Source organism: Quercus suber, unplaced genomic scaffold (genome assembly GCF_002906115.3).
Source record: "Quercus suber isolate HL8 unplaced genomic scaffold, Cork oak 2.0 scaffold_698, whole genome shotgun sequence".
NCBI classification, from domain to species: Eukaryota; Viridiplantae; Streptophyta; class Magnoliopsida; order Fagales; family Fagaceae; genus Quercus; species Quercus suber.
This window is the reverse complement of record NW_027070139.1, coordinates 285708-298422: the sequence shown is the minus strand read 5'-3', so window position 1 is coordinate 298422 and position 12715 is coordinate 285708. Positions and strand designations below refer to the sequence as shown.

Sequence of the window (12715 nt, the reverse complement as noted above, 5' to 3'; positions counted from 1 at the left end):
GGCTATAAACACAAAGAAACACACGCCAACTAGAATTGCGAGATTTTTATATAGCAAATGACATTGCATGGAAAAAAAGGAATTATTGTATGCCATGCTTTCCCTCATTGTACGTTCCAAATGTCAAACTTCGTATGATAATGTTTTTTTTTTTTTTTGACACATACTATATATTGAGAGAGAGAGAGAGAGAGAGAGCAAATTGATTTGGCTATAAACACAAAGAAACACACGCCAACTAGAATTGCGAGATTTTTATATAGCAAATGACATTGCATGGAAAAAAAGGAATTATTGTATGCCATGCTTTCCCTCATTGTACGTTCCAAATGTCAAACTTCGTATGATAATGTTTTTTTTTTTTTTTGACACATACTATATATTATTTTTTTAAGAATCAACTATATTATATATCTCATGGCCTTTAAAAACTATATTATATATCTCATAGAATTGCCAATGTGTAATCTATACCGCATTATATAACTCTTGCCAATGTCTTATGCCACTTATAATGGATATACATACTTAAGGGAATAGATTTTTTTTTTTTTGTTGAGGAGTACTTAAAGGAATAGTTAAATACTCATCTAGACATCCTTATATATCTTATAAACAACCTATTATTATTATTATTATTATTATTAAGACTTGGTCCTATTTCCAATCATTAGTCTTAAATAAATTATATGATAAAAAATACTAATACATCTATTACTTGTTTGACCTTTTTCCTTTCCTTTTCTATTCTTTGCTTTTTTAAGGTTTCTTTCTCCTACGCGAAACAAATTCCTAGCTAAAATGGTAAACGACAGAAGGGTACGTATGATAAAATTCATGAACATAGCTCCAAATTTTACAGCAAAATAATACTTTAAACTCTAATAATGTCTTTATTACATTTATGTTAGTGTAGTTTACAAGCCATAGTCCAATTCACATTTTACTTTTTTTTTTTTTTAGTAATACTACCGCCACAAACTATTTTACAATATTTTTACAACCTATTGATGTGGCAAATTTTTATTAGTTCTAATATGAGTCCACTACTAACATCAAATTTATGTTTACCAATAATTTTTTGAAAATTACTAAAGCCACATTAGTAATTTGTAAAAATATTGTAAAATAGTTTGTGTTCATAGCATTACTCCTTTTTTTTTTTTTATAAGAAACAACATTTTACCCCTAATTGGGAAAACTATTTACAAGGTCTTTTTTATTATATTTTTTATTTACCTGTTTCCCATTAATTGGCCCTCAGTCCAACCAACTTTTTATTGTATGAATTTTAAAATCCTGCAAATATTTAATATAAACCATCCACCATATGTTTGTTTATCATAATTCTTATGGTGGTGAGTGTTTTGGTCTTATGATAATAATAAATTATTATTATTATAACACAATTCATAAAGGCCTCTTTACGGAAAATCTCAAATGAATTCTTGGAATCAAAGGATATAAGACTATTGGGTTCATATAAAAAGTGCCGCCACTTATTAAAGCATAGGGATAGGGTGCCCCCAGTTGAATACTCACTGTAACACATGGCCCAAAAAAATTAATTAATTTGTTGCAAATTCGGAATGTTAAATTGGTGCGTATTGCGATCGTCATTCTTCTTTTTCTTTTCCTTTTTAATCAAACGCGTTACTATCTTTTTTTTTTTTTTTTTTTGATAAGAAACTTGGATATAATTTCATTAGACCAAAACAGAATACAAGTTTGTTACATCTTTGAGCACTTGGTCTACAATAATGGGTGGAATGTCTTCTACCCATATTTTACAATTCGATAGATTTTTGGCCATCTTAGCCATCAAATGAGCTGCTTCATTTCCGCTCCTGCTGACATGAGATGCAGTCCATGCCTTAAAGCAGCTAAGGCTTTGCAATGAGCCCTCCACTACTTTTTGAATAGGCCACGGGCATAACTCAGACTTCTGCAAGGCTTTGATAACAACTTGAGCATCACCTTCAATTGTGATCTCCCTTAAGCCCAACTCCCATGCAAACTGAACACCTTCCTGCACAGCCCACGCCTCTGCTTCCAATGCCTTCAGCGGCAAATCCACCCGTTTGCTCATGGCTCCCATCATCAGCCCCTCTTCATTCCTTATAACCACCCCCACGCCGCAATTTCCAGATTCCTTAAAAACAGCCCCATCCACATTTATTTTATACCAACCACACCTTGGAGGAGACCATAGAGACTTAGGGGGTTTTGAAGGCTTACTCAAGCTTTGATTTTCCTGTCTAAACGCGTTACTATCTAAACAAATGATATGATGACTTTTCAATACACTTGTAATTGCTTTAAAAAAAAAAAAAAAAAATACACTTGTAATTAGTCGAATGGCTATAGTGCTCTACTGTTATATTAAAGATATCCCCCATTAAAGATAATTACAAACCGTCATTCTATAATGCTAATAACCTATTTGAGAGCGTATAGATTATGTTAAAGTAGGATTTTTATCTCGTATTTAATTGATGGAGTTATTGGCCTCAAAAAAGGATTTGAATCAAAGCTATAAATAATCTTATAAAATAATCTTATAAGAGGATGTTTCAATTTAGTTAAGGAATTGAAATATTCGAGTAGTAGTATGAGATTATCAATATACAATATTTGACTGATATGATTGATAAATTGGAATATTTAGAAATTTGATTTAGATTTTTTTTTCTCCCCTCTCTTTGATGTCATATCTTTCATTTAGATGACATGATATAAGATATGTGAGGTCAAAAGTCAAATGGAATGATCATGCTTGGATCAAGCCTAGCATTTTTTATTTTTGGAGGGGGATGGATCGTGCCTACTTTGTACACCTACCTAAACAACTACAAGCATGTAACCACAATATGTGTGGCTACATTTTACATACACTAAAATTTGTAGATTCTTTACAAAAATAAAAAAAAAATAAAGATTTGTAGATCATATGTTTAACTATCATATTTTAATATTTGTAGGTTATATTTTTTTTATTTTAACTTAAACCATGATGATTTCATGTAATTTTTTGTTAGCACTTAAAAAAAAATCAATCATACAGTTTCAAAGAAGTGTTTTGATCCTAATTAACTTGTATATACTTATAATTTGGTCAAGAACAAATATGTATCATTTTTTTGATACTAAAACAAAACTTATAAGCTACTCACATGGTGATTCTAACATACCACATGGTCAATGAAATGCCACATATTATCCCAAGATCAACCTCGAGGTGATTTAGATCAAAGGTATTTATACAATAAAATGGTTAGATTATGTGTAGGGGTGGCAATTCGTGTTCGTGTGTCGGGTTCATGTCGTGTCAAATTATAAGTATTTGACTACATAGGTCAACACTAACCCGACATATTTATTAAACGGGTCAAGATTCCTCAACCCTAACACGACCCATTTATTAAACGGGTCAGTCGTGTCGACCTGTTTATCAGATTTTATCAAAATGAAAAAAAAAATTATGAAAAAACAAACAAATAAATATTTTTAATGTAAAATTCAGAACTAACGAGTAATTGTATCATAAATAATCATTCAAAATTAAAGCATATCCCAATATCACAAATAATCAATCACAATATGTCAAAGAAAATAAATCACAACAACTAATATGTTTATATACCTAGAGTTTGAAGGGCATATTAGTAAAATACCATTTAATTAAACAAGTTAGACAGGTCAAACGAGTTCTATGTGTTCAACACTAACCCAACCTATTTATTAAACGGGTCAGCCGTGTCAACCCGAATATGACACGAACTTGTTAAGCCTCAACCCATAACCTGTTAATTTCGTATCGTGTCGTGTCGGGTTCGCGGGTCGTGTCAAATTTTGCCACCCCTAATTATGTGTATAGTTGGTTTTCTTATATATGCGTCATTTAATATTGGGCTCTTTATTTTTTTTAATTAACTAACTTGGCACAAAAAATTAGAATCTTGAATAGGTCACGTAGCACAAAATTTGACTTCAATTGAAATGCAATTTAAAATCTAATTCCTATAAAAAAAAAATCTAATTGAATTTTCTCTCAACTTTAACTTTAAATATATAAATGATATAGTTCCTAATAGTTTTTAGTATAATCTAATTATTTACTTGCCGACAGTATTTAAGGATTTACGTTAGTAATATTTATTGCTGCATCATGCACTATATCAACCCCTCAATATTTCTTTAGGAGGACAATTATTTGTAAAGGGTTCTACGAGAGAGAACCAAACAATTTCTCCCCCGATAAACTCAACCAATCCAGTGTGTGCCTTCATTTTGAACCAATTTTGTGGTCCATGATTGTGGTATATATTAATATATGAACTTGAGCAAATACATGTTTATTAATTTCATGTTCTCTCTGCCTCCATAAATTTGTTAGCTGTGTACAGACTCACTCTACAGGGTACACTCTATGTTATTCCTCTCTCTTTTTCCTCCCTTGCAAAATGATTTTTTTTCTTTCAAAAAAAAACATTCATGAGCCAAATATTATATGAGATCCTCCTAAATTAATAATTGAATATTTTACTACACTGACATATATTTTATCTTGGTGCTGCTTTTCTCCATATTCTACGCTTTTAAAGATAGAAAACTAGGAGCAAATTTTCCTCTATTACTCCCATAAAGTTTTTGCTTATATTAAATGCAACCTCAAGTACCTCAGACGTGTATGTGTCTTTTTAATAATTTGATTTTACTACTGTGCAACGTAAAGAAAGCAGGCTCAAAGAGTCAAGAATGCACGTTAACATTGTTATGCTTCTGCATCTAGGCCTAAAGGGACTGACATGATCATCTCAATAAGTTTAAATGCTTATTAACTTCACTCAGGAGACGATGACACAATAGTCAGGTTCATCATGTCTGACCAAATCAGAGAGAGAGAGAGAGAGAGAGAGAGAGCAAATTACATTTTAATTGCACAAATTGAATGTTTTAGTTTAGCTAGTTTCAAATTGAATCCTGATCTTTTAAAATCATACTATCATTATCAATTTAAACCCCAATCAAATCCAAAAACAAACCCCCGCCTCATACTCAAAAGATTCAAAATTTGAGTTGAAATGATTTTACAACTTCAGAACTCAATTTGAAACTAACAAAACTATAAGATTTAACTTGTACCTATCTATCTTAAACTTCAATGTTTAATTTGAAACTTCTGGAATTAAATAGTTTAATTTAAAAAATTTTAAATTGTAAGATTTATTTTGAAACCAAACCACCTTAAATCATAGGATTTAAAATATAATTTTTTTTTTTTTTAAAAAAAAAACCAACTAAACTACTGTCAGTTGGGACATGCATTTATTACCTGGCAGATCACACAAGCTTAGAAATTAGAATAACAATTACGAATAGCGGCACATATTGTACATAAAGAAACACTGAGACCCCAACACGAGAAAAGACACGCATAAGGAGAGATGTGAAAGTGTGCAAAAACAATTGGACCCCAGGTTGAACAAAAAGGAGAATAGTGAGCATTATCATGCTGGAAATCATTAATAAAAGTCCACACAAGTTGAAAGCATTTAGGGCCCAAACAATGTTTATCTAATGGCATTACTCTCAACCCTTGAAAAAATGTCATACTCCTGCAAGCTCACCTCACTACACTTTTATTTCTTTTGCTGCAACATAATAAAATTTACAAAATTTTATAAATAAATAAAAAAGGAGTCAGCTACAATAAAACTACACTGGTTCCGTTCCACTCCTCACTTTCCCCTCACATCTCACAAAGCCAAAGCCGCTTGAAATGCTCTATTGTCAATCAACCTTAGTAGCCATATCCTGATAAAAACAAAACAGAAAACAAAGGCATTTAGTTTAGTTTAGTATCTATTTTTGAACAACATAAGCAAAGGGCAGAGTTATAATTTTTAGCACTACAGACCTGAGTTGTCCATGGGGTTGCCAGCAGGCATTGGTTCCGGCTCCTTGATTTCAACAACTACACAATCTGACATCAAGAATGTTTTTGCTACCGAGGATGCATGCTCAAGGCAACATCTAACCACCTGAAGTAAGAGAATGCAAATGTTTCAATAAATAGCTTCAAAAGTTAGCTGTCTTTGGGAAAAAAAAAAGGATAAGTTATGATTCACTTGTACAACATGCAGATTTGAACCGGGTAAACCCCCATGCTAACTAAACCAAAAGAACTGAAGCCACAGATTAAGGGTCATTTCAAAACTTGAACCATCTATATAGTAAACACTCTACAGCCAACAATTTTTCAGTCTAACAAGAAGGACTAACCGAATCCTTATTTTCTATTTCTATTGTTAACGATATATACATAAAAGAGATGAATGGAAAGTAGAACCCATTCTCTTCAATAAAAGTGGGTATTAGTGCATGAACATGATTTTAAAAGAGAAAACCAGGCCTCCAAGACCCTAACACAAGGTTCTACCAGCACATCATACGATTGCACTTATAACACATTTGTAAGATTCTGGCATGTATTTCATCATGAATTGCTTATAATTTCAACTACCAGCACCTTAAAAAAAAAAACATAACACTGAAAGCATGTCAAAATTATCATAACTCACCTTAGTTGGATCAATAATTCCAGCAGCCATTAAATCTTCATAATTTCCAGTGGCCGCATTATATCCATATTTAGGGTTGTCACTGGAAAGCACCTAAAAATAAAATAAAAAACTACATTCATTACAATACAACATAAAAAAGACTAAAGACAGACCAAAATGACAAGAATAGTAAGAATACCTTCTCGCTAACCACACTTCCATTAACACCAGCATTCTTGGCAATCAATTTCAAAGGGTAACTCAAAGCTCTTTTGACAATATCTGCTCCAACCTGCAATTAATCCAAACAGCTTGAGCCTAAAAAGCTATCTAAAAGATCAATAGGACATGTGCCTCATTTTGCATTTAACAAGATCTACAAATTGGAAGGATTTCAACCAAGTTTAGTACTTCTATTGCTTAGAAGTGACTTCTACAATTTTATCAATGCCAAGACTTGAACCTTCAGTAAATAGCTTACCTTTTCTTCATCATTGTCAAGGCTGTCCCTGATGGCATCCACCTTTGATGCAAGTCTAAGCAAGGTGCATCCACCTCCAACTACAATACCTTCCTCAACAGCAGCCTGAAACTCGTTGAAATTGTAAACTGATAAGGACTTACCCTAAACATAAAACCTATTTGTGCAGGTGTACTTTACAATTGTAACAATGTATTACCTTTGTTGCATTAAGAGCATCTTCGACTCTCAGTTTCTTTTCCTTGAGCTCTGTCTCAGTTTGTGCACCAACCTTGTGAGAAGAAAGTCAATGAATTCAGATTTTCACTCAACCCCAAAAAAAAAATCACACATCACAATTACAACCAGCTATTCGGAACTTACCTGGATAACAGCAACTCCACCGGACAATTTTGCAATCCTTTCATTCAGTTTTTCCCTCTCATAATCTTGCTCTGCAACCTGCATGAGAATGTCGATTTAATTGGCCTATAAACAGTCAAAATGAATCCCACACACACTGCTTGTTTATGTGAAAGATTAAGAGAGGATGAGAGATTGATACCTCAATAAGATTTCTAATCTGTGCAACCCTCTTGTTTACTGCTTCCTGTGTGCTTCCATCACCAACAATTGTTGTAGTATCCTTGGTAAGCACCACCTTAGAAGCAGTGCCAAGTACTTCCTTGTCAGCTTTGTCTAAGGTAAGCCCCACCTCATCCCTAATTACAGTTCCTGCAAGCCAGGCGAAAAATCTCTCAACATGTGACAACAATAGCACAGAAGAATACACTGAGACACTTCATAGTTAATACAGAACAGCCAGGAAAGAAGAGAACATGATGTGAACAGACCTCCAGTGAGAATAGCAATGTCATCAAGGTACTGGCTCTTGCGCTCTCCAAAACCGGGAGCTTTCAGTGCAGCAATCTTCAGAGCCCCCCTAAGCTTGTTCACAACCAAAGTTGCTAGAGCTTCTTGTTCAATGTCTTCTGCAATTATAATAATTGGGTATCCACCTCTGATAGCATCCTCCAAAACATTAATAAGATCCCTTGCATTTGTTATCTTTTTATCAACAAGAAGCAGCTGCAATAAAAAAAAAAAACACACAAGCGTCAATTAGCAGAGCCAACAGATATTACTGTCAATCTTAACGGTTGCAGGAGGGGAAAAAAACCAAAAATACAAAACAAAACAAAACAGGTCAGTCTGACAGGATGCACACCTTGCAGTTTTCAAATTCAACTGCCATTTTCTCACTATCAGTGACAAAGTAAGGTGAGATGTAACCACGATCAAACTGCATTCCTTCAACAACATAGAGGCTGTTCTCAGCACTTTTTCCCTCTTCTAGGGTCACCACACCCTTACGACCCACCTTACTCATGGCTTCAGCTATCATATTTCCTACTTCATAGTTGTTTCCGGCACTAACTGCTGCTACGTCAGCCAACTCGCTGTCTTCAACCTGCAGTCCAATGCCATTGTTATTAAGTGACATTTTAGAAACTGATTAATTCAAGAAAAAATAAAATTATGGTGGGGGCATGATCTTGATGCTTGAAACCAGAAAACTCAGACAAATATTACCTCCTTTGACATCAACTTAAGCTCAGACACAAGAGCTTTCGTGGTCTTCTCAATACCTCGAGTAATTAAAACAGGGTTCGCACCAGCTGCAACCACCTGGAATTGTAAATCATTTTCATGAGATTGGGATATCATCGCTGATTAAAAAAGTTTGAAAGAATTTTTTGTTTTCTTTGTTTTTCTACTATCTTCCTAAATGAAGAGAGAGAAACAGAAAGCACGGCACAGAGATCATATGAATTTAAGTTCATTATTGTCTCTTTTATGAAGTGAATAAAACAGGATTTTCATATTTTTGAACAACACAGTACCATAAATCAAAATACAAACCTTGACACCCTCAGCAATAAGACCTTGTGCAAGAACAACAGATGTTGTTGTTCCATCACCAGCCAAATCATTAGTCTTGGCAGCCGCTTGTCTCACTAACTTAGCACCAATGTTCTCAACTGGGTCCTCCAACTCAACCTTAAAGAGGGGAAAGACCAAAATCCATCAATATCTCACACAAGATGGTATTGGTTCATAATAGGTTGAGCAAAAGAAGTCTATACAAAGGAGAAATTTGTAAAAAGATTAATAGCATCGCATAAGAATTTATTCATCATAATTTTTCTGGGCAAATCAAGTTCATTTGATCCTTAGTTTCATCAATAATGGAAATCTAAGCATCTAACACCAAAACATTCCAACTAATGAAGACAACAGCGTTTTTGAAGATCAAGAAACAACCTTGGCATTGTAAACAATGAATAGAAACTAACCTCTTTTGCAACAGTAACACCATCATTAACAATTTTTGGAGAGCCATACTTGCTTTCCAAAACAACATTCCTGCCTTTTGGACCAAGAGTAACCCCAACTAAATCCGCAAGCTTGTTCACACCAGTCTGAAACAAACCAAGCAATTGATTAGAAACTAGAAAAAACAAATAACCAAAATCAAAACTCCACCACAACAAATCAACACCCAACATCATCTAATCATAGACTCACTTGCAGCTTCTTAATAGCTGAGCCATCCTTGTTGAAATGCAATTCCTTTGCCATGGCACAAATCTTGGGAGAGCAATTTCTTTGTGACATCACATTCTGCCTCCTAGCAAATGAGAATGAAGAAATGGAAGCAGAAGATGACAACTTGTCTGAAGAAGCAAATTTCTTGTCCATAACACGGCAGCCAGGAGTAGCCAAGAAGCCTACTGAAGACATGGCTGTGAAAGTTGATGCCATCTACTTCTCAAAAGCTGAAGACAATGAACATTATTGTCTTAGTAATCTCAAACACATTAGATAAAGGTACTCAATCAAAACACCAAAGGAGGTACTAAAACAGAACATAAGAGAGAAGGAAGGAAGCTACAGGGGAAAAAAGGAAAGCACTTTATCAATTCAATAATACTGACCAAAAGCAGCTCATGTACAAGCAAATGAGACAAATAATTCAAGCAATTTATCAAACCCAGATTACACTTTAACTTCTAACTTCACAATGAAACCAAATTTTGGAATATTAAGCACAAGCATGTAGCTTGACAGGACGCGCACTTGTCATTTGGATAATAATAAGATCTCAAAAAAGTTATCTTTTTTACAAATTTATAACCACATAAACTTTCCAAGCTCGAGTAAGTAATTTCAGACGAGAAAAGTTAAGAAATTTGAATTGGTTCAAAGCTGAACCAGCAGTAATTGGCTAAAGCTGGCATAAAAATTTGAATTTCCCAGCTCAAAACAAACATAGCTGTGAACTAACAAATCTTAGAACGGACTCCAATTGTCCTAGAATATCTAACAACTGCAGCAACATCTCCAATACAACTTTTCACAGATGGCATAGTGAAACATTATAACTTAACCCACAATTAAAATACTTATCACATATTAACACAATTCTTCAACTTTATATTAAGAAAATGAAGCAGTTTCATCAAAACCCAAGTGGTAGTTAATAACAAAAGTACATAGTAAAAGTTTAATAAACCAATCTTCAGGCTCAATTATCCCCAAATCCAAAAAATGAAATGTCAGATATTTACAAGCCAAACTACTCAATCCCCAGAACACCTCCAGGAAATTCAAATGCAGTCATAAACTAAACCAACAAAAATACCATATATTTCCCCCATGCTTCAAAACATTATCCAAATGAAGCCAAAACAAAAGCAAAAAGCACATACAAACCAAACAATGAAACACCTTTGCATTTCAAGTTTTCAACAACAAAAAAGCAATCTTTTCCACAAAACCAATAGCCCCACCAAAAAACAAAAACACCCATATGCATTTTCCAAGGATTTTGCACCATATGAAACCAAACAAAACCAGAAAAACACATACAAAACACACAAGTTTGCATTCAACAACAAAAGCAAAGCCCAAAAAGAACAAATGGGTAATCTGAAAGATGCTTACTTTTGGTGAAAGGGTGAGCTTTCTAGGGTTTAGTGGGGGGTTTTGGATAAGAAACAATGAGAGCGTGTAGTAGTAGTAGGTATAGAGTTGGTTTTTTAATCTCTCTTTGTGTGTTTCTCTCTCTCACTCTGACAACAATGATAAAATAAAATAAAAAAGGGTAAACGGTACCCTTCAAGGATCTTGAAGCTTCGGTTAAATCTGGGCCGTCCGATGTAAACGAGCGCAATTCTGGTTGTCCTAGCTTGAAACACTCTAGAACCTTTGTGATTTCACGGTTGCTGCAGTGTTACTACTTGGTGTGTTGATTTGACATTGCCATCACACGTGTGAAGGAAGTACCAATTTTACTTTGGTTGTAACTAAAAATGGCACTCAATCATTGTATGACACCTGTTGATTATCACTAAAATAGTCTAATAATTCATCATACTTCTTAAATTGGAGCTTTGGGCAAAAATTGTCCATACCAACTGGCAATTTTTTTTTTTGGGTGTGTTTTCAACCAGAAATGTCCAGAAAGTTTGTATTTTTTTTTTTTTTAATTATCTTAGAAGCTATTTGAAAAAAAGTCATGGGTAATTATTTGAAAAGTCATGAAATGAGTTATAATTGATTCCTCCAAAATTGATTTCATTGAAACTTTTTTTTTTTCTGGTTGGGTCACATTGGGTTGGATGGATTCTATAACATCAAATTCTTTTTTCTAGTCAGGGCATTGTTGCGAGCTAACGAGGATGAACTTTCAGTGGTGGGCCAAGCAAAAGCCCAACAACGAAGTAAGTGAAGTTTCCAGCCCTGGCAAGCCCAAGAAGGAAAGGAATGTGAGTAAAGGAAAAGAAATTTTAGGGGAAGGCCCAAACAAGGAAAAGAAAATAACAGGCAAGGGTAATTGGAAGAAAATAGCAAGAGAGAAAAATAAAGCCCAAGTCACTGGAGTTGGAGCCTAGAGCCCTACTGTTGAAAAAAAAAAAAAATCAATTGTGTAGAAACATAAGTAACAAAGGTTAGGCCTCAGAACTCTGATATATCAGCAGTGGCTGCTATGCAGCACCACCAGGAGCAATGATTGCCTTAAGTTAGAACTGTCAGGGGCTCGGGAACGCCCAGACAGTTAATGCACTACGCAACATCGTGCAACAATGGGACCCTAGTATTGTCTTCCTATCGAAGACAAAACTCAACAAACAAGGCATGGAAAAGGCAAGGGATAAAACAAGCTTCGTGCATGGCTTGATTGTTCCAAAATCAAAAAGGAGTGAAGAGATAGCAATGTTATGGAAGAAAGACATTAATTTGGAGATCAAAGGATGTGCAGGTAATTATATTGATGCCATTGTTATTGACTCAATTTCGAGGTTCAAATGGAGAATCACAGGTCTCTATGGACACCCCGAAACGCATAGAAGAAAAGAAACATGGGAGCAACTAAGATATTTGAAGAGGAAATTCCAACTTCCTTGGATTTGTTTTGGTGATTTTAATGAAATATTATCGATGAATGAAAAATTAAGAGGTGTTCGCAGGCCACAGAGACAGATAGACAAGTTTAGATATGCCATTAATTATTGTGAGTTTAGGGATTTGGAGCATACAGGGCCAGATTATATGTAGTGCAATATGCAAGAAGGTGCAAGTAGAGTATACCTAAGGCTGGATCGGGTGTTTGCAAACCAAGATT

At 34.4% G+C, this 12715-nt stretch overlaps 1 protein-coding gene across 1 annotated transcript; it reads right to left on the bottom strand.

Moving 5' to 3' along the window:
• Positions 1-5481: 5481 nt before the first annotated feature.
• LOC112038662 (ruBisCO large subunit-binding protein subunit beta, chloroplastic) lies at positions 5482-11190 on the bottom strand. The gene is made up of 15 exons (XM_024071497.2): positions 11035-11190; positions 9616-9866; positions 9384-9509; positions 8950-9087; positions 8620-8715; positions 8255-8497; positions 7881-8115; positions 7592-7761; positions 7411-7488; positions 7247-7318; positions 7048-7152; positions 6766-6858; positions 6585-6677; positions 5921-6044; positions 5482-5817 (listed from the first exon to the last, which is right to left on the bottom strand). Exons 2-15 carry the CDS (start codon positions 9850-9852, stop codon positions 5804-5806), a joined length of 1824 nt encoding a protein of 607 aa, XP_023927265.1. The 5' UTR covers positions 9853-9866; positions 11035-11190; the 3' UTR covers positions 5482-5803.
• Positions 11191-12715: the final 1525 nt, after the last annotated feature.

Excerpts from the sequence above, each read along its gene's own strand:
- LOC112038662 (XM_024071497.2), bottom strand. The coding sequence starts at position 9,852 with ATGGCATCAACTTTCACAGCCATGTCTTCAGTAGGCTTCTTGGCTACT. Across the intron at positions 7,319-7,410 it reads GTGGAGTTGCTGTTATCCAG|GTTGGTGCACAAACTGAGAC; the intron begins GTAAGTTCCGAA and ends TCTTCTCACAAG. Across the intron at positions 7,153-7,246 it reads ATGCTCTTAATGCAACAAAG|GCTGCTGTTGAGGAAGGTAT; the intron begins GTAATACATTGT and ends AACGAGTTTCAG.